At 54.6% G+C, this 27,136-nt stretch overlaps 3 protein-coding genes across 10 annotated transcripts in view; 1 reads left to right on the top strand and 2 right to left on the bottom strand.

Moving 5' to 3' along the window:
• The window catches only part of TAOK1 (TAO kinase 1), a 70,326-nt gene extending 53,789 nt beyond the window's left edge, over positions 1 to 16,537 (top strand). For 3 of the 4 annotated variants that reach the window (XM_027691016.1, XM_027691017.1, XM_027691018.1), the window contains exons 18-20: positions 3,268 to 3,480; positions 4,551 to 4,733; positions 8,352 to 16,537. In XM_027691016.1, coding sequence (XP_027546817.1) covers positions 3,268 to 3,480; positions 4,551 to 4,733; positions 8,352 to 8,813 — 858 coding nt within the window. In that variant the 3' untranslated portion in view covers positions 8,814 to 16,537. The remainder of the gene's footprint in view (positions 1 to 3,267; positions 3,481 to 4,550; positions 4,734 to 8,351) is intronic. The other variant, XM_027691020.1, reaches the window with a different exon arrangement.
• An 898-nt stretch (positions 16,538 to 17,435) lies between these two features.
• Positions 17,436 to 20,106, bottom strand: ABHD15 (abhydrolase domain containing 15). Its single transcript, XM_027691035.1, has 2 exons — positions 19,174 to 20,106; positions 17,436 to 18,027 (listed from the first exon to the last, which is right to left on the bottom strand). Exons 1-2 carry the CDS (start codon positions 20,004 to 20,006, stop codon positions 17,550 to 17,552), a joined length of 1,311 nt encoding a protein of 436 aa, XP_027546836.1. The 5' UTR covers positions 20,007 to 20,106; the 3' UTR covers positions 17,436 to 17,549.
• A 163-nt stretch (positions 20,107 to 20,269) lies between these two features.
• On the bottom strand, positions 20,270 to 26,595 carry GIT1 (GIT ArfGAP 1). 5 transcript variants are annotated; one of them, XM_027691021.1, is made up of 22 exons: positions 26,103 to 26,595; positions 25,729 to 25,862; positions 25,535 to 25,647; positions 25,346 to 25,451; positions 25,185 to 25,271; positions 24,946 to 25,076; positions 24,773 to 24,867; positions 24,644 to 24,686; positions 24,433 to 24,459; positions 24,089 to 24,137; positions 23,936 to 24,008; positions 23,227 to 23,324; positions 23,008 to 23,119; positions 22,802 to 22,929; positions 22,578 to 22,730; positions 22,271 to 22,495; positions 22,108 to 22,161; positions 21,750 to 21,836; positions 21,573 to 21,646; positions 21,297 to 21,479; positions 21,093 to 21,156; positions 20,270 to 20,991 (listed from the first exon to the last, which is right to left on the bottom strand). In XM_027691021.1, the coding sequence occupies exons 1-22, from the start codon at positions 26,578 to 26,580 to the stop codon at positions 20,779 to 20,781; spliced, it is 2,727 nt and encodes a 908-aa protein (XP_027546822.1). In that variant the 5' UTR covers positions 26,581 to 26,595; the 3' UTR covers positions 20,270 to 20,778. The 5 variants fall into 5 exon arrangements, with proteins under 5 accessions (XP_027546822.1, XP_027546824.1, XP_027546823.1 ...); XM_027691023.1 differs by lacking the exon at positions 22,108 to 22,161; XM_027691022.1 differs by lacking the exon at positions 24,433 to 24,459.
• Positions 26,596 to 27,136: the final 541 nt, after the last annotated feature.

Raw genomic sequence — 27,136 nt, 5'->3', positions numbered from 1 at the left:
TTCCCCCCCCCTTTCTTCCTCCTACACCATTTTCTGATCCTCTTCTCCCCCATAGACAAGAATAAAATCTATTTTTTTTGTAATGAAGCAGTATCATTTAAAAACAAAACCCAAAAGCTTTTGTGTTGCTGTGTGCATCAAAATGAACTGCACTATCAGGCTTGGCTAACTCACTTGGTTACTGTTTTTATATTAAGGCTGACATAGAAGCAAGGGGGGGCGGAAAGAGAGAGACACCGGCCAAGTGCAGTGTCCTCAGGAAGCTCCTGGCACTGACCTTTGCTGTGTTGTCTCTCCTGGGTTTCTCATGCTGCCCTTGTAGCTGTGGTGGCTGACCAGAACTGTGAGGCCTCTGTAATTGAGGCTTTTAGTGTTTTCATTGTAAGCCTTCACTTCATCCAAAGAAGTCCAGTGGTTTATTCTGAAGTGTCTGAGAAGGGAGTATAAGGCCTTTCACAAAGCTGCCTGGTACATTCCTTTGAGGAGGCAGACTTCTTCTCTCCACCCAGTGTTCAGCTGTGCCAGTAACAAAACGAGTGTATGGCATACTGAGCATGGGGTTTCTTTTTTGTTCTAGGTCTTTCCTCTTCATATTTCCCATCTGATTTAGTTTTTCACCACCTGCAAATTGCCTTTTTACAGAAAAAATAACCAACTTGAAAATAAAACTTCAGAAAAGAAAAAATTATACCTGATTTGTCAATATTAGAATAATATTAAATAGTGAAAACCTGGCTTGTAAGAACAAGGGACCATCTGATCGCTGTTGAGAATCTCCAAGGATATAGTGTATAAATAGCTGATGACTTCACAGGGAAGCTGTGCTGCACTCTGAGCTGAATAAAACTGAAGCAGCTGTATTAGGTTGATCCTTCTGAGATTAGCATGAATGAGTTCTGCCTCCCCAAGGTGATGCGGTGCAAACACGAGTGGGCAGCATGTCCGTTCTCCTTCCCTGGCTGCAGTCGGGACAGCAGGATCCGTGGTCTCTCTGGGCTGCAGGGACTTGGCTGCCCTTTCACCTCTGCAGACTCTCCAACCCCTTCCCTTTTCCAGGGAGGACAGGGCTGGAGCGTTTTGCAGGGAGCATGGAAAGCTTGCACTTTGCTTTGCATGGCTGTTCTGTGATTAGTGAAGGATTTCAGGCTTGAGCTGTCAATCCTGCACCTTTGCGTACACACAGTGCTAATAATGCAGCCTGTGGACAACCGTTGGGTTTGTAGCACAATCCCCTCTTTATTGAGGCTGTTCTCTAGCATTAACTCCTTCTCCTGCTTCTGACTAATGCAGGCAAGTATTCTTAATTGAATAGATAATTTGACCATTTGTTCAGTTTCTCTCTCCAGCAACGTTTTCCCTCAAGGGCACGTTTCAGGCTTTCCCTTTGTTATTTAGTGAGGCCCTTTGTCCTGGAAGCAGGTTTTTAACGGTCAGTGTCTGTTCTGTGACAGCACCAGAAGGACCCATAGCTAGAATTCACCCTTCAGTGAAAACGGCTGTTATTATTTTGAGTGTGTTAATTGTGATGCAAATACCCTCTTGCTGGTATTTCACAATAATAGGTCAAAATGATCTTGTCAGAAGTCTGACTGGAAATCTTACCCCTCCCTTCTGTTTCCTGTTGTTAAAGCCTTTGGATTGGAAGCCTGTAAACAGAGTCTGGTGTCCAAGCAAGACTTCACAGAAAATGAGGACAAAATAGGTTGATAGTGTTTTGCTGTGACCAGGTCCCTGATGGGAATGTGTAACCTGCTGACACTTCCCTTAAGGGCAGGGAGAAATAACCTTAAAGGTTTCCTGGAGGGAAATAACTTCCTGTGAAATTTAGAAAGGTTAAAAGCAATGCATTCCTCTCTGTGATACATGTTTTGGTTTGAATGAAACCCGTCTCTGTCCTGTTTTCCGCATCAGGTTAGCAAAGTGTTATTGTTCTTTTATGCAGCAAAGTGTGCTGGTATCTAAATTGGGCTGGATACCTTTCGAGGTGGCTTCAAGTGCTGTGCTTTCCACCTGCCCTGCTGAGTCTTGAGTTAATGCCAGGAGGAGCAGTGGAGGAGCTGATGTGAGGCATGCACAGGTTCATATCCCAGAGCTCCTCCAGCTTACTTGAAGGACAGGAATCTGGTTGTGTATTCTGTTCCTGTCTCCAGTGCTTCAGGATTTGGCCATGGTGGCTAAGGGGAAGGCCCATAGTGTATACTGACTGCCCTGGTGTCTGATTTTAGTAATTGGGGTTTATTTATTTATTTATTGTTACCATGGTGAACTTGACCATCTGTCAGTTAACCACCATTGCTCATCACTTATGGGTTTTGCTTAGTTAGAAGTATCCTTGCCAGCCCTCCTGCAGAAACATAGAGAGAACCCCAGAACACCCTCCTTTCCAGGGTCTTAACATCTTAGTAGATGTTAACCCTCACGAGCTGCTCTGGAGGCAGGTAAAAGAAACAAAATAATTAATTTCCTCAAGGTCCTACAGCAAAATCAGATCCTGATACCTTTTCCAGGGCTGGTGTTTCTCAACCCTGTGTGCAATCACAGTTAAGTCTCTAAACAATACAGAGGTGGTAGCAAGTGCAAAGGGAGGAAAACTCCATCTCCAGTAATCCTCCAGTGGGACTGGGGAATTGTTTTGTTTGCTAGACTCACACAGTACTAATGTTCTTGTGGTGTACGTTTTTAAGCATCTGATCTTTCCCAGCCATTTTTGAGTTTCTTTATGAAAATCAGGCTCTTAATATCAAGGGTTAGAATACATCTTAATTTCATCAAACCCTCAATGGAAAAAGTGTCACTCTTTTTCCCTGTCCCTTCCCATGCACCAGATCTGCTGCTTTTCATAACATTAAGTGCTGTTCATATATATGTGCCATACAAGCACAGTCATGTGTAAGTATGGCTTTTGGTGCTAATAAATATTAGTCCTGTCCCTCAAGAACTTTTCTTGAAAAGCAACACCCAGGACTGGATCCAGTCCAGTGACAAATGTGAGGCTCTTTGTGCAGAGACAGCTGTATTTAGGCTGGAGCTTTGTTATAAAAGTGTCTGTATTGTAATTGTTTCGCACAGTAGCAATGTCAAAGCAGCTGCAGCAATAGTCATTGCCTCTTGTGTATTTTGCTTCCCTCCTTGCACTGTAGATGTTAATATACATTTGTGGATTCTTGAACTCATATCCTTAATGTAATCCTAAATATCCATTTGAATGGATATTTCGCTCATTTGAAACATGCTGGTTTTTTCTTTGTGTCCCCTCCATCTTTCCAGTCAAAAGAACTACAGATAAAGAAGCAGTTTCAGGATACATGCAAGATCCAAACCAGACAGTACAAAGCACTGAGAAACCATCTGCTGGAGACCACGCCAAAGAGTGAACATAAAGCTGTCCTCAAACGGCTCAAGGAGGAGCAGACCCGGAAGCTGGCTATCCTGGCTGAGCAGTATGATCACAGCATTAATGAAATGCTCTCTACACAAGCTGTGAGTCGCCTCCGAGGGACCCAGGGTTCCTCAGCCAAAGAGGGATGTTTGCATTTTAACGGCTCTGTATCCTGACAGCAGGCTTTCTGCTTCCTTGCTGCACATGCCATACCCTGCACAGTCCTTCCTCTGTGTTTAAAAAGCAGCGTTCAAACGCAGAGGAAAGACACACTACCCTCCCCAGGCAGGCTGAAGCTGAAGCTGCTGTTGCAGAGATGCAAAGTGATGCATCTGTGTGGCCAGAGGACTGCTTTTGCATGAAATGTGGCAACATAAACATCCCTGTTAGAGCATCATTAAATAGTGTGCATCTGGCTGTCATAAGTCATTTAGCTTTTGATTTGTTGATATTACCAACCAAAACATGTCCCACTGGTGGAAGATGCTCATTGAGTCTTGGAGGAGTCCAGAGTTTTGGCTGTAAATCTGAGGGCAAAATGTTGTGAAAGTTCTGTGATTCCTGCTTTAAGGAATGACCACATGAGCAACGCTTCAAGTCCTTGCTGCAACTGAATGTGCATTTTTCTTTTCACTTCCTGCATATTGCATCCTGCTCACATTGCTTTCTACATCAATTCGATGCTGTGAGGCAGGGTAGCTGGCTTCATTTATGATGGGAAGGTTAAAAGTTCAGTGTCCTATTGCTTTTAGGTTTATTTCATTATATTCTTTTGCCCAAGTCCGGCATTGGCGGGACTGTGGTCTTAAGTCTCCTGTGTACAGGTAATTGGTTAATCCAGTTGGAACAGAGCAAGAGAGCTTCTCTTTGCCTCTAGCAAAAGGAGAGCTGAGGATGTTTGCACCTCCAGCAGTCTGGTCTCTGCAGTGTGGATCGCGGTTCCTGAGGCGCCACTGCTCATCAGCATCACTTGCATCAGTGCTGTGGGCTCACTGTCACCAGTCTTTGTCACTATAGGTCCTCTGTTCAGCGAAGCGAAGTACAATAGAGACCAATTGTATTGCTGAGAAAACAATGTCCCATCCCATTCTCCCCCTCCCCGCGGTCCTTCCCTGGAGTGTCAGCAGTGGTTACCCCATGGTGAAACGTCTCTATTGTCTGTCCTTCCCAGCTGCGTTTGGATGAGGCGCAGGAAGCAGAGTGCCAGGTTTTGAAGATGCAGCTGCAGCAAGAATTGGAGCTGCTGAACGCATATCAGAGTAAAATCAAGATGCAGGCAGAAGCCCAGCACGATCGGGAGCTGCGTGATCTTGAACAGAGGGTATCCCTCCGTCGGGCCCTCCTTGAGCAGAAGGTAAAATGGGCATGTGAGCATCCTTAGCATGCTCCATATTTCAGATCTTAAATTACACTTATCAGTGAGAGAGAAACTGCTTTTACCTTGCTGTGTATAGTAACACAGATCATTTGGGTGTTTGTCTCTCTGGGGTGAAAGCTCAGTGACACATAGACTAAACTTTATGCCAGCTCAGCCCTCCTTTGTGAGCAGCTTCTGGCTGGGATAGAACTGCCTGAAGTGTGCCAGAGGGAGCTGTGCCTCTCTGGGCAGAAGGGAAAGTGAACTGCTCTCTCTGAGCTGCAGATTAGCTTCCCTGGCTCATCAGAGAACAGACAGTAACAACCTAAAGCTGGGGCGGGGGCATAATATCAGTAGTAGGTCTTTGAGGAGAGGGCAAAAAAGCTAAAATGTATTTGAGACTGTGGGTTTTATGGTAATAATATTTTACTGCAGATTGGCTCCATTTGTCAGTCTGTGGAGACCAGGCTGCAGCTTCCCTATGAAATTTTGTGTCTCTGGAGCAAACTGAAGCAGCCAGAACCCCAAGCATGGGGGACAGTTTCTTCTTGTTGAAGTTTGTTTTTCTATGCAGTGTCAGACATGTGGTGTGTATGGAAGTGTAAATGGCCTAGATAAACCAAGGGAAGGGAAATGCATCAGTCAGTGAAAGGAAATACACAATCTCCCTTCCTCCTGCAGTTCCTTTCCCCTTGGATTTGCCCTGTGGGTGCCAGCCATCACCATTCACACTACAGTTCCCAAGTTTGTTGACCAGTGATTATTAAATTAGGGCAATTACTCTGTGGCCTCAAGGTTCTTTACACTTCAGTTCTCCCAGAGGCTAGTGGATGGGTACTGGGGTAGTCCACATAACACTGCTCCACCTCATGGCCAGCTGAGGGAGCATCCCCAAGGATACAGCACAGTCCTGTTCAGCTTTGGTCTCCTGCAAGTGGACAGGACTCTCTGAAAACAGCTGAATTTGTGAAAGAAGAGTTCCCGTGTGACACTGACGTGTGCAATAGCTGTCTTTAGACACCATCGCTAGTTATTTTGGTCCCAGCTCCCGTCACAGCCTGGCATTTGAGCATGGATTTATGCTGGAGGTGCATTGCCCTCTGGTGGCATGAGCTGCTCTGGGAAAGAAGTGTGCCACAGTGAGCCAGTGCTTGTTCTGTGGGAGCAGCATGTATTGCAGATAGTGTTATGTTAAAAGTTGCAGTGAGGCCAGTGACTTAAGGAAGCTCACATCAGCCAGTAATAAAGTTGTAGACGTCTTTCATTGTGGACCAGGATTGAAGTCTCTGTGCATGGAGATCCCCTGTGAAGCATTTGGCATCAGTAATGGTGGTAGGAAGCTTGGCAATGCTACTACATAAAGAGGAAAAAAAGGATAAAAATAAGACCTAGCATGATCTTTTGTGTGTTTGTATCCCTGTGTTGCTTTAGAGTAGCAAAAAATTTGATGGGGCTTCAACTTCCATAGGTTCATTTAGCAGTACATGCAGTCCTGGCACATGCAAATCACAAAGTCATGGACCAGCAGTGAGACCTTGGTGGGGTTACAGTCACTTGGCAGCAACTCAGGGGAAAACATGTGGATGCAAAGGCAGACACATCCTTCTTTTGCAGGGGTGTTTTTTGGGAGGAGAGGTGGTGTTCTGTTTTTGTAAGAATTAAGAGCTGAGAGTATTCTGGTGTGGGTCCCTCAGCGATGTCACCTGGTATTTGCTGGCATGTGCTAACTGAAGCTGGCAGCCAGAGAAAGGGCAGGTATGTGCACAAGATGAGTGTCTGCATTTATATGCGCAAATAAATGTGTAGCCTGTGGCAAAGTCAGTCCCTGGTGTTCAATAATAAACCAGATTCCAGAAGTTAGTGTGTGCATAGGACTCTGCTTCTTTCTCAGCAGGCTGCTCTTAATTTTTAGTGGTGCCCATCCCCATAACTCACCAGAGCATAAGTGTCCAGGCCTGGAATAAAGAGGGAGTAGCCAAGCTCCATCCATGTGCAGCCTCTGAGTGCCAGAGGCTGAGGCGCTGTACAAGCCATACCCTGATGCATTGTTGTTTGTGTTGCACCAGTAATGAGCATGTCCCAAGAGTGTCTTTAAAAGACTTCAGATTTACTCATTTCCTTCCCACATGCCTCAGACACTTCATCTTCAGAGTCCTGCATCCCGAGGCCGTTTGAGGGATGTCATTTTAACGCAGTGTCAGGCCTTTCAGTGAAGTTCAGTTGCACCAAGTCCTGTGTGTTACCCTGTTGCAGAGCCTGAAAACAGTGACATGCTGAAGACATTGAAAAAGGAGAATTCTGCTTAGATAGCAGGAGTGGGAAAAAAACAAGTGGAGCATTTAAAGAGCTAATGTTAGAGAAGGCACCTTCTTCCTCTTCTGCCTTCACGGCTTTCAGTGGGAATAGTGAGCAAGGCTGCTCCGTGCAGAGTCTGTCATTCACCTAGAGCTAAGAAACAGGCAAGTGGAGAAGGAGTTTCTGAAAGCCCCAAATGGCTCAGGAGATGACTCATGCTGGAGCAGATTGTTTCCTAAATTCCAGATGAAATCACTTTGCATATTCCCTGACTCAGGCAAGAGAGCGCTTACAAGTACAAGGCTCTGCCCAGTACCTTCAGCACAGACCAAGATAACACCTCTTGGCCACATTGCTGCTGACAGCAGGGAGATGCCAGTGAGCTGTGCTGAAAGTCTTGGCTGCTGCTTTTTACCCATTTGGTCTTTTTCAACAAGGCCAAAAGTAGCTTTTTCAGTGCTGGCAAGAAGATAATGGTTCTTTGGTTTTCCACCTGACTGCAAAACTTCTAATAAGAAAGGCTTTCATCCCTGTCTGGTGGGTGTCAAGAGGCCGTAGCCCCGTGTTTTTGGTACTTAGAGTGCTGATGCCAGTGCCTCTACCAAAGTACTCTTGGAAACCAATTTGAAACAGTGTTGTGGGGAAGAAATTGGAGTTGCCAGCTTGCATATCATCTAGCTAATAACCTGCCACACAACTCAAACAGCACTGCCTACGTCCTTCAGCCACACACTCTGGAGAAAGTACCAGGGTAGTGAAATATGAGAAACCAAATTAGGAAAGGGGTGGATAGGAGGTGATAAATACATGAGCTAAGAAAATCTGGACAGTGAACATTAGAGAGGAAGCTGAATGTGGGCTTGTGGATTGAATCCTGGAGAAAACAGTAGTCATCATCATCAGATTCAGCTACAAATGGTGAAGGTCACACTAGGGCATTGGCAAGTATTTGGCTGCACCTGAAGGTGCTTTCCCAGTAGGCTTTTATGGAAGCTGTAGACTTTGCCGTATCTTAAGAAATTAATCTATGTCAAACTGTTGGTATGAGTGCAAACTTTGGGTTCACCTCCCTAAAACTTGTATATTCACCAGAGAACAGAGACCAGCACCCTCCGACTGGTGTTCAACATGCTTTGGGCTGTGCAGGTCTGTGGGACTGAACCCTTTGGTGTTCAGAACGGCTCATGTGCCCATGGACATCTGATCTAGAGCCAGTCTCGATGACAAACACAGAGAGAAGGTCCCTCAGTAGCTGTTACAGGTCCTCCAGAGGCTGTGCCTGTCCTGCTGCTACAGACTGTCTCTTTTTTTCCTTCCTAGATTGAGGAGGAGATGCTGGCATTGCAGAACGAGCGTACTGAGCGGATACGAAGCCTGCTGGAGCGTCAAGCTCGCGAGATCGAAGCCTTTGACTCAGAAAGCATGAGGCTAGGTTTTAGTAATATGGTTCTTTCTAATCTCTCCCCCGAGGCGTTCAGCCACAGCTACCCGGGAGCTTCTGGCTGGTCCCACAATCCTACTGGGGGTGCAGGACCTCACTGGGGTCATCCCATGGGTGGCCCACCACAAGCTTGGGGCCATCCAATGCAAGGTGGACCCCAGCCATGGGGTCACCCCTCGGGGCCCATGCAGGGGGTACCTCGAAGTAGTGCTATAGGGGTCCGCAACAGCCCCCAGGCTCTGAGGCGGACAGCTTCTGGGGGACGGACGGAGCAGGGCATGAGCAGGAGCACAAGTGTTACTTCACAAATATCCAATGGTTCACACATGTCTTATACATAACTTAAACAATAACTGAGGGTGGCAATTCCACTGGAGCTGTCTGCCAACAGAAACTGCCTACAGACACCAGCCCAGCAGCCTCCTCAGTGCGGTGCTGACGTGTGGAAGCTGGGTGCACATGGAATATTGTATTCATTTTGTAAAGCATTACGTTTTGTGTTTACTAACTGGGATGTCATAGTATTTGGCTGCAGGGTTTGGGGGGGTGGTTTTTGGTTTTTTGTTTTGTTGTTGGTTTTTTTTACTTTTTGGAGGGGTCTTGGGAGGGCATCTGAGAAATATATGCAATTAGTCAGAAGAGTTGGCTGGTGGTCGTCACACTGACAGGACAGAAGGGCCTCAGACTGCCCTCATCATGCCATCCATGTAGGAAGTCTGAGGGAGAATGGAGACCTCCTCCCATGTCCATAAATTTCGAACTGCCACCCTGCAAAAACCAGGCGAGCTGCCTTTAAACCAACATCCAGGGGAGGAACAGCTGGATCTTCTGTTCCATTTTTATTTGTCATTGAATTGGATAAATTTCTAGGGTATTGCCTCTGCCAAGAGGCATTTTCAAAGAATTGTAGATGAGGAAGAAGGGTGAGAAGAGAGGCCAAGAGACATCAGGGCTCATCAGGGCCCTTCTACCCAAGTGCCCGCTCGGTGTCATGAAAGAAGTGATGTTCTCTCAGAAGGCACTGGTCAGCTTCCCGAGAACTCTGTAGGTAAACCTGTCTGGAGGGAACAGGCTAGGAATGTTTGAAACTGTAAATCTGCTTTGGCACTCCCTGACTGTGCTGCTGGTAGCTCAGATGAGGTTGGGCAGAGGAGCGTAAGTAATGCACTTGTACAGCTAATACTGTGACATCTCATTTTAGCTAAGCATCAGAATAATTCTTGGAGCCCAGCGTAGTCCTTTTTGCTCCATTCAGAAATGTTTAGACTTTCAGCCAATCAGTCTCAAATGCCAGAGGTATTTTGAAGGATGCCATAGTCACAAAATGCCATTGATCGGGTTTTTCATTATTACACTACATCCACCAATTTATTACCTTTTTGGCTTGTTGCAATTTCCTGTTTACATGTAGTGTGTAGCCAACTGTTGAAATGTTTAGTTGCCACGGTGTACCAGGAGGAGCTGAGCCAATGACTCTTTCCCAGCTGATGACTAACCCACATCACCACTGTAGATCTTGCTGCATGTGAGGCTCCTTTTTATTATTTTCATTGCTGCAATACTTCACAACTTTTACAGTCCCTTGAGATGCTGTGATATTTTGGCAGCGTATCACACCATGTGAGAAGGCACTACTTCCAGAGGGCTCTTTGGAGCTGCTGTACTACTGAAAGGAAGCAAAGGAGGTTGTGAAATCCATACAGTAATAAGGGGTCAGGGAGTCTCATAACTGAATGACTTTGTGGCATCGTGTCATCCCTTCGTGCTGGGAACCAGAGATGCCCCCATGCTCTCGTGCCAGTGCCAGGGCGGCCCGGGTCAGACAGGACTGTGGGAAGAGCAGGTAGATGAAATTTGGCTTGGGGCAAAGATTTCCGTCTTGGGGACTGACCAACCAGGGTTCTTTGTAAATGTTTTTCCTTGCACACTAATCATCTTGAAGAAAACACTAGCTGCTAACTCTAGGATTTGCCTTTAATATGTTTATAGGGCTCAAAAGCGAGGTTTTCCGAATGTGTTTGTCCATGTGACATATTTATATAGTAAATACTCCAGTGTCTCGCTGCTGTTCAGTACTCGACAGGGCGACGTTCTTTCGTTAGCTGAGTTACCATCCACTCCCAGTCCTTAACTCTCTGCCAGTGTCCAGTGAATCCAGCTGGGATTTCTAGCATCTTGACGTAGCATATCACTCTTAACTGAAGATGGAAACTCTACCAAGATGTTTGAGCAGCCCCTTGGTAAGGAACTCTGTAGTACTAACAGTTGATGGAAGCCTGGGATGAGGCAGGGGTTCCATGGAGGTACCCTCTGGTCACCCCCTAGGGCAAGTGGTGGCTGTGAATTGTCCTGTCCTTTCCTCTGCTATGTTTTTATGTGGAATTGGATGTTTTGGGGTCATTCTTTTGCATTGCAGTGTTGTTGAAATGCAGCAAAACTGATTTAGGAAAGGTACCTGTGTTTTCCTGGTGTTAGAAAGACAGACAAAACCGAAATGAAAGGCCAGAACTGTTTTGGGGTTCACTGTATGAGTGTGGAGGGTGTGCCCAGAGCATGGTGCTAACACAGCATTTTGAGTTCAGCTCCTCTATCCCAAACAGCAGCAGCAACAGCGGGGACAGGCTATACCTGCAAGTTCAGTGGGTTCATTCTTGCTTCTGTTATGGTTTGAATTTGGTCAAAGTCTCTGGCTTAAATTGAGCTACTTAACAGAATTCTCTCAACCCATCTCTTTGTGTAATGTCAAGCATGACTGAATGCTGAATCCAAATGATGGCTATCCCGTATTGGCTTTTTTGTATTCAAAAAGAACTGTGTAGTAACCATTTTTACATGTATATCATGTGCAGACCTGGACTATTCCAACAAGTTAAGATTTTAATTAAAATAGTTTGCAAAAACTGATTCAGATCAACTGGTCTAAATGTGTGTGTCCCTGTGTGTACGTGGGGAAAGAAAAGCTGTCCAAAAAAAAAAAGCCTGATCTCCAGAGAAAGCACCCCATTACGTAGCTGTAGCCAGAGGGACTCAGGGCCAGGCTGTGCCTTGAAGGTATTTGAGGAGGCCCTTGGTGTTGAGAATTTTAATGTATCTCGGGCTTATTTCTGAGATACATGAACAACTGTGCACTAGAGAAATGCAAACACTCTCTGAATCAGTTTGCAAACTCTATTTTTAAAAGTAAGACCGATTACTCCATATTATACTTGTTGCAGTCATGCCCTAACTTTGGTTTTAAAATTACTGTAATCTGTAAATTGTGGAAGCTACTCCAGTACCTCAGCAAAGATGTTCTCTTGCATCTTTTATGTTTGTATTTAACACTGGGGAAACTCTTCTGTGTGGACTACTTTGCAAACTTTATTGCAGTATTTTTAAATCACCAGCTTGACCCCTGAAATATCTTTCCTCCTGTGATTATTTTTCTCTCCCCTTTGCAAAGTTCTAAGATTCTGGTGTAGTTTAGCCCAGAGATGAAAAAAACAGAGCAGCCAGCATTTTTACCTCTTTTCTGATTCGAATTTCCTTTGATTTTATTTAAAATCAGTGAAAGGGACCACATTTTCCTTGTTCTCCATGGTCCCAGGGAGCCAGCAGCCACCTCTCCCTTCCATGTTGAACGTTGCGTGCTTTCTTCCTCGGATGCAGCACTGAAATGGAGGCCACAGCCCTGTTTCACCTGCATTCCCTCCAAGCCTGTGAGCTTCAAAGAGGTTGAAGAACTAAATGTGGTGTGATACCAAACTTTCCACAGAAAAATTCCCTGCAGCCATTCCTTGCCTGGCTTGGGGCCAGGCTGGCATCGCTCTGTGTCCCACCCAGCCCTCCCACGCCGGAAGAACGTGCGTTGCACACTCGCTGTGACCTGCACGGGGGTGCAGTCTGGGCGATCCCGGGGTGATGCTGTGTTGTTTTAACCCCCCAGGGCCCCTCGCATCCAGGCTCCCCACCCCTCGACCCTGCTTACGTGCCATTTCTTGAGAGGCAATAAATCCTATCGTACCACTGTCTACCATTACTCTGTTGAATACGCACATCTCTCTGGATATATATATGGTATCTCATTTGTATATATTTATATACTCTGTATGTACGTGTGTGTGGGTATAGGTGCACACACACCTCATGCTGTGCATTTCTGTCAGGGCACTTCAGTTCTGCTGTTCCTTAGCGCTCCTGTTTGTGAGCAAAAACAACCCCTCAGCAGGGCTCTCGGGGCGAGGGCACCGACATGTGCAGAGGCTGCGCTGGGGCTGAGCACAGCCGAACACCCTCGCTGAGATACAGCCCTGCTAATTGCAGCTTGCTTTTTTCTGGGGCGCGGGAGGGTAGGTGGCTGCTGCGGGTGTGCTGTGAAGGAGAGGAGGGAGCTCCCAGAGGGTACCAGAAAGTCAGAAGGCAGCAGAGAAGAAAACAAGAGGGTTTAGCGATAGGCAAGCAGTGAAGGCACTGTACGGATCTGCTGGGGAGGCGGCGAGTGGGCCGGTGAAGTGCTCAGCAGGCTGAGCTCAGAGTCCCCAGCTGCGTCTTGCCATGAAAGATCACAAGCCCGGCACGGTCTTGGCACACTGCACCGGCACTGGATTTTGGCATTCCTGAGTTCGAGCCGCCGCCAGCTCTGAACACCATCTACCTTTGCCTGTGTCTGATACCTAGAGGTTGTTTGGTTATGTGGAGGGGCTAAAGAGAAGCTAAATTGGAAGATTTAAAATACATCTGTGTGAACAATATGTACATGCATATATAGACACACAGATGCTCTTGGTCCATTCTTTATTCTGCTTAGGCCTGTGTGCTTTGTCACTTGAGTCCAGCCAGCAGCGGACGGCCTTGTTCCTCTCCTGGGTGCTTGCTCTGCAGTTCTAGTAAATCTTGGCTCTGGTCTTTCTTATAGTAGAGGGGTGAGTGCCATGCTGGACACCACCAGCTCCTCAAGCTGTGAAGACCCTTCTGACCCTCTCCTTTGTCCTCTGCAGACCCCATCTTAGGGAGGCATCTGGCAGTTTGCAGGATAAGTGGTTCTTGCAGGTGTCAGGTCATGTATTTACCCCCAGGGACGCCCTGCCAGCTCAGCAACATGCCAACCCCGTGCTCTCTTTGTGCTACCAGAAAATTTGGAGCAATTTTCCCCTCTGTCCCTTTTGGAAGGTCTCTTGCGAGTTTTTTAGGAGAGGCTCAGGTTTGGTTGGGTCAACCTTACGCTTTCCCAAGAAGTAGTGTTGTCTTTAGCTGTGCTCCTGCCTGTGGGATGTTCCCACCCCTGTGCTGGCCGGCAGTGAGCCCAGAGCCACGTGCCAAGGATGGAGGAGCACTGGATGCCCCGACAGGGATACCAGTTGCTGTCCCTCTGCTGTGTTTGTTTCAGTTTGCACTTTTACGAGTCGATTGAGCTGGAGTCCGGAGTCTGTTGAGAAATACGTGCGAGGCGCCTTGGAGGGTTGTGGGTCACTGTTTACAGCCAGAAAATAAAATCTGATAGATCTAGTGGTTCTAGTAAACATCACCCCACGGGGGAGTGATGCTGGCAGATAACCTGGGTTCCTGTTGCACAACACAGTTCAGCCAGCTGAACTGTGATGATGCTGCCTGCTGCATCCCTGCCCCCTTCTTCGGGGGAAGGAGAGCCTTTTGTCAACTAGAGAGGGACTTAGTAAATCAGATTTGCTGGCAAACAAGCACCTTAACGACCGAGCTGTGGGTCTTGATACTTGCACTTCACCTGAAGGCTCCCCGGGGGGAGGAAGGCAGTTTGGTACGTGACCATTGGCTCTGCACCTGCCTGGCATCCTCAAAACATCCTAAAGCCATGTCCTAGGGAAAACAGACCCCAACATCAGCTCCTGCTCTCCTTGCTTTCTCTGAGTACACACACTGAGTCCAGGAACCAGTAACCAGGAGGGCTGAGCATTGCCCCCACGGATGTGAACAAACCCAGGGGGATCTTCCCCCCACCTCGCCCCTCCGGCCCCTGCCCCACTCCCCACCCTTGAGTACGGGTACCTCAGAACATGCACAGTTTGAATTTTCACTGACAATTAGTTTAATTATTGTCAGCGAAAAGAATTGTAATTATCTGTAAATATGTAGTTAACAAATTGACCTAGTTTCTGTATTTTTTAAGTTTTTGTACTAAAATTTATAGATACAGTATGTGCCAGCTAGCAGAAAGCTACTGTAATTGCCAGTCGTAGTTCAGCATGCACCTAATCCCCGAGACTTGTCCAGTGATGCTGTAAGGAATTTGTGCTTAAATATTTCGAGCTGGGGAGGCCAACAGCCAGGGCTTTCGGCTTCCAGCCTTCGGCCAGGTTTTCCATGTTGGCTGTGTGGAATCTCCTTGCCTTGGGCGTCGTGTGCCGTACGGAGGGCAGTGCGAGGGACAGAGCGGTGGCTTGGAGCTTGCTCTGGAGCTGAACTCAACAGGAACCGAGTTCAGGTTCTTTGCTGCAGTTTAATACCGGCTTGTTGATTATATTTTTCAATCTCTCTAGAAATGATCTGTTTTCCCCTTCCGACTGCTTTTGTCTTTAACCCGAGTTCATCTAAGTCTACTGGAGGAAAAAAACAAAACAAAAAAAGACTTTAATTTGAGATCGTTGCCTGCTTTTAGTGCCAGTATCACACATTTCTATGGCAACTCTGAGCTCAGCAGAGTGCAGAAATCAGTGCAGGGTTGTTGATGAGCTGAAGTCAGTGGCCGCTGCCTCTGCACAGCTCTGTCAGAGCCCAACTGTGGCCGGTGGCAGCCGCCAAGGGCAAGTTTGGGGGTGCAGTGTGGTGGCTTGTGGGGGTCCCGATGTCCCTGCCCTGCTGCAGTTGGCTTGCACTGCAAGAGCTGCTGCTGAGTGAGGGGTGGGCTCCTAGGAACGGTCAGGACCTGTCCTCTGTGTCGGGTAGCAGAGGCAAGCCTGTGAGTTGAGAATAGCTGTGCTGAACATCCCGGGAAGCTGTGAGCAGAGGAGTTTGAGCACCGGTGAGGCTGTGCTCTCCGGGTCTGGTTGTCCTGGAGGTTGTAGGGGACGGGAGCTCGTAAGGATTCAAGGATCAGAGAAGGAGAGGCAGACGTGCACGTACGGGTTTGGCTTCTGGCAAGCAAACCACCCGCTTCCTTTCTTAAGCTTTTCTTCCCTCCTAACCCCCCACAGCTCTTCCCCCTGCTTGCTTGGAACAGGATCATTTTTTTTTTTACCTGCCTAGAAACAGCTAAAAGATGGGGGGGCAGCCCTGATTGTAAATAATTAACGTTACAAAGTGAAGTGTGTATAACATAAAAAGTCTACAGCCCTTTGGTGACTTGTAAATGCTTGAGAAGGTTGTGGTAAAGATGTGGAGGGGCCAAGGACCTGCCCGGCCCTGCAGCCATTGCTGCCCCACCGCCACCGCGGGGCCGGCAGGATGGGATGGGGGGACCACCCTGTGCCCCTCGGCCATGGGACCCCCCCCTCAGTGTAGTGGATGGGAGGGTAGCGTAACGTGTGTAATACGGATAGGAGAAGCTGTGTGAGGTGTGTATAGTGTATATTTTTTAAAAATAGCTTGCTTGTATTGTGAAGATTTTAAAGACAAACTTGAGAATTCTAGCCTAACTATTAACACAAGTTTAACATCAGTTACCCCACTGGGTTCAGAGCCTCTTGAATGTATATTCCTTTTTGTAACCTAAATGACCTATTCTTCTACCAGTCAGCCAGACATCCTATTTATATTTTTAATTTTATATATTACTTTCCATTTGTTTTCATTATTTCCAGCATGTTTCTGGGTTTGGGTTTTTTGTTTGGGGGGGAGTTGTTTCTTTTTGCACAAGCATTGTGTGAAGTCAAGGAAATGTTAACTCTAACCTGGTATTTTCCGACCTGTTCCCCCCTCCCTTTCCTCTCCTCCACCCCTGTTGTGTTTTTTTTTTCCTTTCTTCCGCCAACAGTTTGGGATTTTTCTGGGCTAGGATGCAGCGGGTGGGAGGAGGGGATGGCTCTTTTCCATTTGCAGCTTTTGTGCAAATGCCAGGTCTTTTTGCCAGTCAACTAAAAAAAAAAAAAGCTTCACTTGCTGGTTGCTTTAAAAAGAAAAAAATAAAATAAAAAACACAAAAATGTAACCTTATCAGTGCGTTGTAGACCCCGGCAGGAGGAGGGGAAGTGCACACCTGTAGCCACACACCTCTGGCTTTGGCTGCAAAACAAAAGCAAACCTTTCCTGGCAAGGAGGTGACCACAGGGCAGCTCCTGCCTGACCCCGCGGAGGGTTTGCCGGGCACGAGTTCCGTGTGCGGCCGGGCTCGGAGCCGTGCCGGGGAGCGCCGTGCCTTGGGCTTGCTCTTCCCCCCTCGGCGCCCGCCTGTCCATGTGCACAAACCCAAGAGCTGCCTGCTGATGACAGCAAAGCCATTGCTGCTTTTCCTCTCCTCCTCCTCCTCCTCTCCCTCTCCCCTCCCTAAGGAGGTCCAGCTCCCCGACAAGAGCTCGCCCAGCGCCCGGCCCCAGCGCCGTGGCCGTCTGCTCTGGGGCATCATCCAGGTATGGCCAAGGCCATGCTGGGGGAAGGCGCCCGGCCCCGCCGTGCTGTGCCACAGAGCATTAGTTAGAAAAAACACACACATATCTGCTGTTTTACTATGAACACTGGTCTGAGGTTTCCATGCCCAGCACCACGGTGATGGGCCACGAAGGATTTAACCAGGGGAATTAAAACTCCTTCCTGCTTCCGTGTCTGGTAGCACCAGCTGGTATGAGTGAATCTACAGGTGTGCGTTTTCCTTCTTGTAGAAAATGCCACGAGCACTAACTGGTAAGGTTAATGTACAGTATATTGTCAGTATTCTGGTATTCTTCTGGTTCAACATACATTATAGCTCATATATAACCTGTATTAATTGTATAGATTGTGCATTTAAAGCTGTTACCAAGTTGTCAGAAAATAAGAGAAGAGAAAAAAAAATAAGGTCATATGTAATATTTTGTTTGTAAGTATCCTTTGTATCATAGCAAAGGAAATGTTAAAAAAAAAATCAACTGTAATAAAGTAATTTTAGTACACGGAGTGTCTGCCTGCCTTTGTGAGCCCCCCGGGAAGGGGGGCTACCGCGTGTAGGACCTCTGCCAGGTGAACACGGGGGGCTCGACGGCGGGGCCCCCCCACCTGCCGGGCCGCGGCAGCCCCTTCCTGCGCTCCTCCGTCCGGAGGAACTCGGCCATGGCCCTGAAATACTCCAGCACGGCCTCGTGGCCCCAGCAGCGCCCCGGTGCCCGGCGGGGGAAGCCGCAGTGGCCCCCGCGCGGGGTCAGCAGCAGGAAGAAGTAGGGGCTGCTGCGGAAGAGCTCCATGGGCAGGCTGCGGGCCGGGGGGCCGCGCACGGGGTCGTCGGCGCTGCACAGGCACAGCACCGGCACGGCCGCCTCGTCCGCGTCGCGCAGGGGCTCGTTGCGTTCCCAGTAGACCTCCCAGCTCGTGGGGCGGCTCCGGGTCCGGCAGAAGAGGGATTCCTCCAGCTCCCGCAGCGAGCGGCTGCCCAGCAGCCTGTCCATGTCCACCGCTTCGGCCAGGGACCCCGCGTACCTGCGGGGACGGGGCGGCCGCCGTGGGCTGGGGGCTGAGGGGATGCCGTGGGGGACTGCGGGGATGTTGCCGTGGGCTGGGGGGACACGGCGATGCCGCAGGGGCTGGCTGACACTGCTGAGGGCCCCAGGGATGCACCCGGGGGCTGGGAGCTGCGGGGGTGCTGCCATGGGCTGTGCGCCAGCCACGGCCCCGCACATAGGAACTGGGGGTGATCTCAAGCGCGCCCCACCACCCCCTACCCCAGAGGTGGTTTGGGGGTCCCATTCCGGCACCTTGCCGAGGATGGTGGAGGGTCCCCACAGCGCAGCCTGGGTGCCATGGCAACGGGAGACAGCCAGCACTCTGCTCCGTTGCCGTGACAGCAGCATTTGCAATGGGTATTGGGAAACGGGAGGAGGGGGACCAGACACCCTACTGCCCACCCCCCAATACCCCATCCCCACAGTAAGCACTGTACCTTCTGCACCCATTTGAGCCTTACCACAGCTTGACCTGCCACCTGTTTGCCCCAACGTTTCAGGGTTTACCTGCATTTTTTTTTGGCTCCCATTTGCCCAGCAGCAGGGCCCCGTTGCCCCCAGAAAGGTCTCAGCACCACCCAGGGAGGTGCCACTTGCTCAAGGCCTTGGCCCAGGGTGGCGTCTCCCATCCTTGGGCTGCTCCAGCCTGGCTGTGTTGGGCAACAGGGGACCTAGTCGCCTTAGGAAGGGAGGGCAACTGTCACAGCCCCCTACCCAGCTGTGGGTTGACATCATGGTCCCTCCCAAAGCCCTGCAGGGCCAACAAGGTGGCGTCAGGTGCTGGGGAGAAGCAACAGTGCAGGGAGAGTAGCCAGCCCCACTCACCCCCTCGGGGTCCAGCACCACACCGGGGCTTCACCACCCCCCACAGATTTCCCAGCCCAGGGACGCTGAGATGCTGCCTCAGCCTCAGAAGGGCTGGGGACACAGGTGGTGGCCCGGCTGGCCCCATGGCAGCGGGCTCCAGGCTGGTGTTCATTAACCAGCACATTTTGCTGCCCTCAGCACCTCTGCCCCAGTGCTGGGGCTCTGGGTGCTGAACTGCACGCACACCCCCAAAGATAAATGAGGGGTTCCCGGGACACCCCCCTCCACCTTCCCAAGCCCAAGGGACCTCACTGACCTGCTTAATCCCTGCTTGAGGTGGAGGAGCAGCGGCCACTCGTAGAGCCAGGGCATCGCAGCCTCAAACCAGTCCCGGCCACGGAAGATGGGGGAGAGGCAGGCGGCAGCAGCCAGGTGGCTGGAGGAGCCACTCTCCCCCAGGTAGGCGAGCAGCAGCCCCGAGCCCGAGCCCTCGCTGACGGCCAGCAGCAAGGCAGTGGGGTGCCGGCACCGCAGGTAGGTCACGGCCTCCCGCAGGTCCCCGGGGTCCCCAAAGGGCTGGAGCCGGGGGGTGGTGAGGGGGCAGCCGTTGTGGCCCCGGCGGTTGAAGATGACGGGGATGAAGCCCCGCTCCAGCGCCCGCAGCCCCAGCTGCAACAGCCCTCCCGTCACCTTCCCAGCAGCGTTGGGGATTAGTAGCAGCACCGGGCTGGAGACCCCCCCAACACCACCCACAGCCCCCCACGGTCCCACCAGCCAGTCCAGGGCCACCAGCCCAGCATCAGAGAGCTGCAGGAGCTCCCGGGCCACCACTGGCTCCGGCTCAGGCGGCTGCAGGAGCTGCTGCAGCATCTGGAGCTGAGGCCAGCGTGGCCACGGCCACCGTCCCCCCCGCAGCGCCGCCGACCGCCCCAAGCTCCGCACCAGGTGCTGGGCCAGAGCCGAGGGCTTGCACAGCAACCGGCAGCACCCTGAGCCCTCCTCGGCCATGAAGGGGATCCCCTTCTCTTCCTCCTCCTCCTCTGCCAGGTCTCCAGACACCTCCAGCCTCCCTTCCCAAAGGCACCAAGCCAGGACACCCAGTACCACGAGCACTGCGGCTGCGGCCACCAAACCCTCTGGGGACAGCATGGAGGCAGCAGAGCCCCAGCCGGCAACCCCGGTGCTCGGCGGGTTCGCAGAGCGATGGCGGGGCCGTGCTGGGAAAGCCCAGCCCCGGGGCTGGGCAAACAGCAGGGCTGTGCTGGGGATGGCGTGAGCAGCCGCCAGCAGGGCCAAGGGGACTGGGTGAAACGGGAGGGACACGTGGCCAAGCCCTGCCTGGTGCAGGGGAGGGGTGAACCCACGGTCCAGGGGGACAGGACCCTCCATGGGCACAGGAGCGGGGGCCAGGGGCCCGTGCAATGCTCACAACTTTATTGATACAAATTTACAAGGACACATCTTACAGTGGGGAGCGTGGCCCCAGGTGAGGGGGCAGGATGCCCGGGGAGGGGTTCAGGACGCCCGGGAAGGGGGGGCTCACGGGCGTCCCAGTCCAGTGTAATGCCGTGGGTGGCCCCGGGGGTACCGGCCACCCAGAGAGGGGCTTCGTGGGGGGTGGGAGTACAAGGCCACCGCCGCCATGGACAGCTACACAGGCTATGTACTGTACAGGATAAGTTAGGCGTGTGCCACGGGGCGGGAAGGGGGCTGTACAGGGGGACGCAGGCACCTACCCCGCAGGCCGAGCACCAGCTCCTTGACAGCGCAGGGGGCATGGGGAGCTCGCCCCGTGCCCCAGCTCCCCAAAAAGGCCACTTGCAGCCACGCTCGCCCCAGGTGCCGGCTGCTGCCGGAGGGAAGGGAGAGACAGAGAGCGTGGGGGCCGGGGGACACGCGGGGGGGAGGCGCGGGCTGCCGCTCACTGCTTCTTCTCGCGAGTGGTGATGGTGACCAGCTGCTTGGCGGCCTTGGCGATGTCGTAGGCACACTGGATGACCTGCTGGGTCAGGAGCTGGTAGTCCACGGTGGCGCCTGGCTCAGGGGGCACGGTCTTGCGGCACTCGCTCTGCAGCCGGTAGGCGCTGGCGTTGAGCAGCCGCAGGGAGCTCCGCACCGTCTCCAGAGCCGGCTTCTGCAGCAGGGCACAGGACCAGCATCAGAACCCATGCCCAGGAAGCTGACAGTGTCTGGTGGGGACCATCCCCAACCCAGGGACACACCACCCTTTCTTACCTTAGGGAATAGCGATGCCATCTCTGTCACAGCTGAGTGGATCTTCTCTGAGCAGGGCACGAAACTGGGGGCAAGGAGAAAGGGTGAGCAGTGAGCATTGCAGGAGATCATGGCTCCCGACCACAGGGGGTGGCAGGGATGGCCCTGTGTGACTATAGCCCCTGGGGGGTCCAGAGGGACCCCAAGGCTGTGAACCAGTCCCACCTGTCATGTTTGGACTCCTGCGCTGCCCGCAGCAGCTCCTGGATGTTCTTGGTGACTTGCTCAGTTTTGAGGATGACGTCCTCTGTGCTGGGCAGTCCAGGGTCCAGCTCCCCGTCCAGCGGGTCCAGCTCATGAGGGAAGTCCTCATCCTTGCTCAGCTCCACAAACCGCTTGCCCTCCATGCTGCAGGGACCGACCAACCCCCTGGGGTCAGTGTCAACCGCATGTCCATGTGTCCCCATGTTCCCTGGCGCAGCCCCCAGCCCCAGCACTGACCTGATCAGGACCTCACCCCCCTGCGTGTTGTCGTAGTCGCTGTCGGTGCCGCTGCCGTGCCGGTCCAGCTTGCTCTGCAGGGCAGAGGAGCAGCGTCAAGCCCTGCCCAGTCCCATCCCCACACAGGGCCGGGGGTCTCCCCACCCCAAGAGTTGCCCCCCCTCCCCAGTACATCACCATGTGTCGGGCACCATCAGGTTGGCAGGAGAGCAGCGGGGAGGATGGGGGAAAGGGCACCGAGGAGGCAGGTGGACCTTTCCGGATCTGGAGGGGGAACAGAGGGGAAGCCAGTGCTGAACAGGGTGCAGAAGAGTTTGGAGCTGACCCCGGTGACGTGCAGGGGAGGACGAGCACAGGGGACACCGCCACCCTGCATGCAGGAACATCCCACAGCCTCCGTCCCTTGGGGAGGTCCCCGGCCTGACCCAGCGGGGTTCAGGGCGGTGGGGGGACAGGACATCCCAAAGGCCACATCCTGGGCAGGCGACGGCCACCACATCCCATGCAGGAGCCGCCCCCGCTGCGGCCCCCTTACCCGGTACACGCTGGCCGGGATGTGCATGGAGTACAGAGCCTCGTCCTCCACCTCCTGGTGACACACGAAAGGTTACAGCCCCGCGGGGACAGGACCCAGCACCCAGCGGGGCTGGGGAGGCTGCTGCACCCCAAAACCCCCCCGCCCGCCCCAGCACACTCACGCCAGGGCCGAAGGGCAGACGCGTCACCAGCTCCTCCACCGGCTGCCCGAAGGGCTTCAGCGCCGAGCCCGGCTCGTACATGGAGAAGGCCTGGCGGTCCCGGCGGTGTGTGGGGGCTGTGCCAGGGGGGTGCCCGTGCTCTGGCCGCTCGCTGGGGGCCGGGGTTGGGTGTGCGGGACCACTCTGCTGCCGGATCTGCGTGTTCTCTGCCTGCAGCTTGTGGATCTGCAGCCAGGAAGAGCGGGGGGAGGCTTCAGCAAGGAGTGGAATACAATGAAAGGGGGGGTCCTGCCGGCCCCACACCCACCTCACGCTGCAGCCGGCGCAGCTCATCGCTCAGGCTGTTGTTCACCTTCATCAGCTGCTGCACTTTGGCTTCAGAGGCAGCCAGAGCCTTCTTCACCTCCAGGTATTCCTGCAGCGTGATGGGGCCATCCGACAGGTCGGAGGAGTCCATGCTCTGTGGGGAGAGGGGCTCAGCATCGGGATCCCACAGCCGGGGCGGGGGTCCAGGTGGGGTCCAGGGCTCACCCTGGCACGGTTGTTGCGGGAGGCGTTGCGCAGCAGCTCCTGGTCCGTGTCCTCGTCGGAGGCGACGCTGTCGTAGTCGTGCTGGTCGTCCAGGTCACTCTGGCTCCGCAGCGAGTAGTCGAGGGCGTCTGAGGGAAGGCAAGGGGGTGCTGAGCACAGGGTGGGGAGGGATGCTCAGCTCCCCCTCGTTGCCCTCTGTCCCTCACCTGTGGGGCTCAACAGACTCTTCCCTTGCTGCCGGCGCTTGGCTTCCCCAAGGATGTCGATGAGCAAGGTGGCAAACTCCCTGGCATTGAACCTGGCCAGCTTCTGCCGGCCCTGGGGGTAGGAGGTGGGGAAAAGGGGGTGAGCAGAGGTCTGGGTGTACAGGGGGGGTCACAAGGCCTTGCGGGGGGGAACCATGAGGCCTGGGGGGAAGGGCTTACCTGGTTTCGTGTGGCCGAGTACTCAGGGTTGACAGGGAGGAAGGGGACGGCACTGCGCTCTGTCACCAGCGTGCTGTGGTTCTGCGTCGTCAGCCAGACTACAGGAAGGCACCTGGTGTCAGACTCCGGGGGGCTACAGGGGCTGGACCCCCCCTGGGCGAGCAGGCTGTGGGGCCTGAGCTGGCAGGACGCAGGCGCAGGCGCGGGGCCAGCCTGCTGGGGCTGGGAGCGGAGCCCAGCCGGGCTGACAGGAATTGCCTCCCTCAGCCACCCCGCAGAGCTGGGGTCCCCCCCTGCACCCCCCAGCAGGGACCCCCTGCTCCTCACTCCTTGGGGCACCAGCTCACCGCCCCGAGCCAGCGGGGAGAGGGTTTGTCGTTTCTGTTGGCACCCACCACGCCATGGAAATGGGGTGGCCCCCCCTGCCATCCCCCAGACCAAGGGCACCCCTTCAGGCTGAGTTCCCATCCCCGGGGGTCCCAGCACCCACCTCCGGCAGCACCCCAGCCCCAGCACCCAGCGGCGGCCCCTCGCGCTGAGCAAACCTCCCCGGCCAGAGGAATGAAGAAGGAGGGGCCTGCGGTCCCGGCGGACGCATCCAGGGAGGGGGGAGCAAAGGGCTCAGCCACGGCCCCGCCGGCTGCTCCTCCCCGCGCCAGTGACGCCCGCCCCCAGCCCTGGGGGGCTGCACCCCGCGCCCGCCGCTCACCCGCGTCGTTCTCCCGACGATCCACCTCGTCGTAGACGTCCATGGCCAGCTCCTCAAAGAGGCGGTTGCTGAGCTGCAGCAGGACAGGGGACGGCGTCAGGCAGGGTCGGGGGAGCAGGCGGGACCCCCAGCCCTGCCCCGGCCCCCACTCACCGCCTGCAGCTTCTTCTTGGCTGCTTTGGCCAGCTCAGAGAGGTCCAGGCTGGGGAGTGCGGGGAGGGGGGGAGACACGAAGTGGGGGTTATTCCTGTCCCATTCCCACCAAAACAGTCCCCAGCTGTACCCCACCAGGACAGGGACCCCCCCTCAGGCACTGGGGGCTTCACCAAGCAGGGCTGGCGGGCAGGCACAGGGGGACGAGGTGGCAGAAGGCGAGCGGGACCCCCCTCCCCAAGTGCCCCCCAGGTGCTGGGCTGGGCCGAGCGGCCGGGGCTGCAGGGGGGGCCCATGCCAGTGGCATGGGGGGCCCCCGGAGCCGAGAGCCGAGCGGACAATACCTCTGTGCCATGCACTTTGGGCGCACCCTGCGCTCCGGAGAAGGCAGCGGAGGGAAGAACAGGATAAAGGCGGACGTTAAACGCGCGGGCACGCTGACCCCCCCCACCCCACCAGGGATGCTCCAGTGACAGGGGTCCCCCCCTCAGCCCAGCGGGGACGCCGGGGGGGACATGGGACAGGGTGGCAGGGCCGCGGGCACCGGGCACTCACCTGTCAGCCATCTGCGGGATGATGTAGTGCCCATTCTTGTGGTCTGTGCAAAGAGAGGGGTGTTGAGTGGGGCCTCATGCCCCCCTTGCCCCCAGGGTAACCTGCCCACCCCAGGACTTGCACTCTCACCCGGCTTCCTGCCGCAGAGGTAGAAGGCCAGCCGGTCGGTCAGCTCGTACTGGCACTCCACCAGCCGCTCTGCCAGCTCGTGCTGGGCTGCCTGCCTGTGGGAGGGCAGGCAGGGGTAACGCCCACCCTAGGTGGGGGTGCAGGCAGGGGTGACCCCCCTTCCCCACCCTCACCTGGCATAGTCGATGGGGGTCCGGCCGTTCACGTCGGGTGCCCCGGGGTCGGCGCCATAGACCACCAGCAGCTCTGCCTGCAGGATCTGCCCGGCCTTGGCGGCCACATGCAGTGGTGTGGTGCCCTTCTCCTGCGGGCATGGGCAGCCTCAGACCCACAGCCTGCCTATGGGACAGGGGTTTGGGGACCCCCAAGCCCTGCACCGCCCCCAGAGCCCCCAAGCCCCACCAGCGCTCACCGGGTGGAAGAAGTTGGCCTGGGCGCCCAGCGAGAGCAGGCGCAGGCAGGTCTCCAGGTTGCCCGTCCGCACGCTCGAGTGCAATTGCTGTGGAGGAGAGAGCTGGTAACAGGGCACTCTATCCCCACAGCCAAGGGGGGGTCCCTGAGCCCCCACCCCACCTTGCTGAGGTCCTTGGCAGTGACGCCGTCGTCATCCCGGCAGGGCAGCTTGTGGACGAAGGCCAGCATCTGGTACTTGGCACGGATGAACTCCGACTTAGTGGGGCTGAGGGGGGCAGCAGGTTTTAAGGTGAGGAGTGGGGTCCCAGACAGTGCTGACCCCCTCCCCACAGTACAGGGGCCACTTACTGCACTTTGTCCTGGGGGTTTGCCTTCCGGCGCCCGCTCTGCACCTGCGCTGGATCCAGCAGCGAGTGCTCCCAGATGGAGTTGGCTCCATTGCTCGCCAAGGTGTGCACCATCTGCAGGGGACAGGCAGGGCCCAGTGGGCACGGGGGGTCCCACTGTGCATCTCCCCACATTCCTGTGTCCCCAGAACCCACCTGGAGAAGGGTGGCGGGCCAGGGGCTGTGGCGCAGGTGCTTGACGATGGAGATGTGGCGGCCCAGGCTGCGGTGCACGCTGCAGCACTCGTCACAGATGAGCACCCCGCGGTTGATCGACGCCCAGCCAGGGTCTGAGGGTGGCATGGGGTGTCAGCGGGTGTCCCCTCCCCAAGCAGTCCCCTCCCCATCCATCCACCCCGCAGGGGGGATGCGTTGCCACAGCAACCATTTCCCCGCAGATGGAGAGGGGCTCAGCCCATCACCAGGGGAAACCCACGGGTTTCCCATAGCAACCACCAGCCAAAAGGGGGGCAGGGTTTGGCCCCCCACCATCAGGAGGGCAGCCAGTGGCAGGGACGATGCCAGCACACCCTGAGCAGGGGCTCTCTGGCTTGCTGCGATGCCACGCACCCCTGAGCCCCTGGCTGGGTGTTTGGGGGGTCCTGGACAGGGGCAGTGTGCCCCCCCCAGTAAGTGGGCACCCCCAGTCCGTGGATTCCCACGTAGGGTGGTCACTGGATTTGCAAACTCAGCACTCCGGCGCACACCAGCCCCCCAGGGCACCCTGGCTCCGGGGCAGGTGCCACAGCCCCCCACACTGCCATGCCACCCCAGCCCCGCCGCTGGCCCCGGCCGGCCGGACTGGAGCCCTTTGTGTCCCCGCCGGGAACAAAGGACCGTTTGAGCAGCCGCGCTGGCCCCGCGCTGGCACCAGCCCCGGCACTCGCGGGGGCACTGCTCCCGGCCAAGCAGCAGCTCCCCACACCCGCACCCCAAAAATGGGTCCTGGGGACTGTGGGGTCTGGCCCCATGGGGTGGCTGTGGAGCTGCAGCTGTCCACAGCAGCATGAGGGTAGGATCTGGGGACCCCCGCGTTGGGTCACAGCACCCCCCTCCCGTGAAACGCAGCCAGGCACAGGGTGACGATGCCGAACTGCTCCCGGGTGTCCCCTCTGCGGGGCACCGCGGGGGAGCCCCGAAACCCACTCCCCAGCCCCACCACCCCTTGTTTCTGTAGGTCCTACACAAACACCATGCTACCCCATTGGAGAGAGACGCCCCAAGCCCGGGGGGTACAGGGCCTGGGGGGGTGGCAGCGGTGGCCGGTGCGATGGCCCTGAGGGGTGACAGTGGCCCCACGACCCCCCAGAGGAAGGCAGGCAGGCAGGCGGCCAAGCCTCCTCCACTTCCTTCCTCCCTGCGGAGTCCTGGACCCCTCCCCACACACCCCCCAGAGCCCTGAGGACGCCGTTTTAGGGGGGCGCGGCACCCCGTCATGCTGCAGTGCCCCGGGGCCGGGGTGGGGTGGCCGGGGGAGGGGAGTGGTTGCCCCCCCAGCCTGGCAGCCCCGCGCACACAGATGGCAGCGCCTTGGCAGCCGGTGCGGCGGCATCTGTGCCTTCGC

This window comes from Neopelma chrysocephalum, unplaced genomic scaffold (assembly GCF_003984885.1).
Source record: "Neopelma chrysocephalum unplaced genomic scaffold, ASM398488v2 Primary Assembly neopelma1_82, whole genome shotgun sequence".
NCBI classification, from domain to species: Eukaryota; Metazoa; Chordata; class Aves; order Passeriformes; family Pipridae; genus Neopelma; species Neopelma chrysocephalum.
The sequence above is the reverse complement of the archived record's forward strand: the minus strand, read 5'-3'. Positions and strand labels throughout refer to the sequence as shown.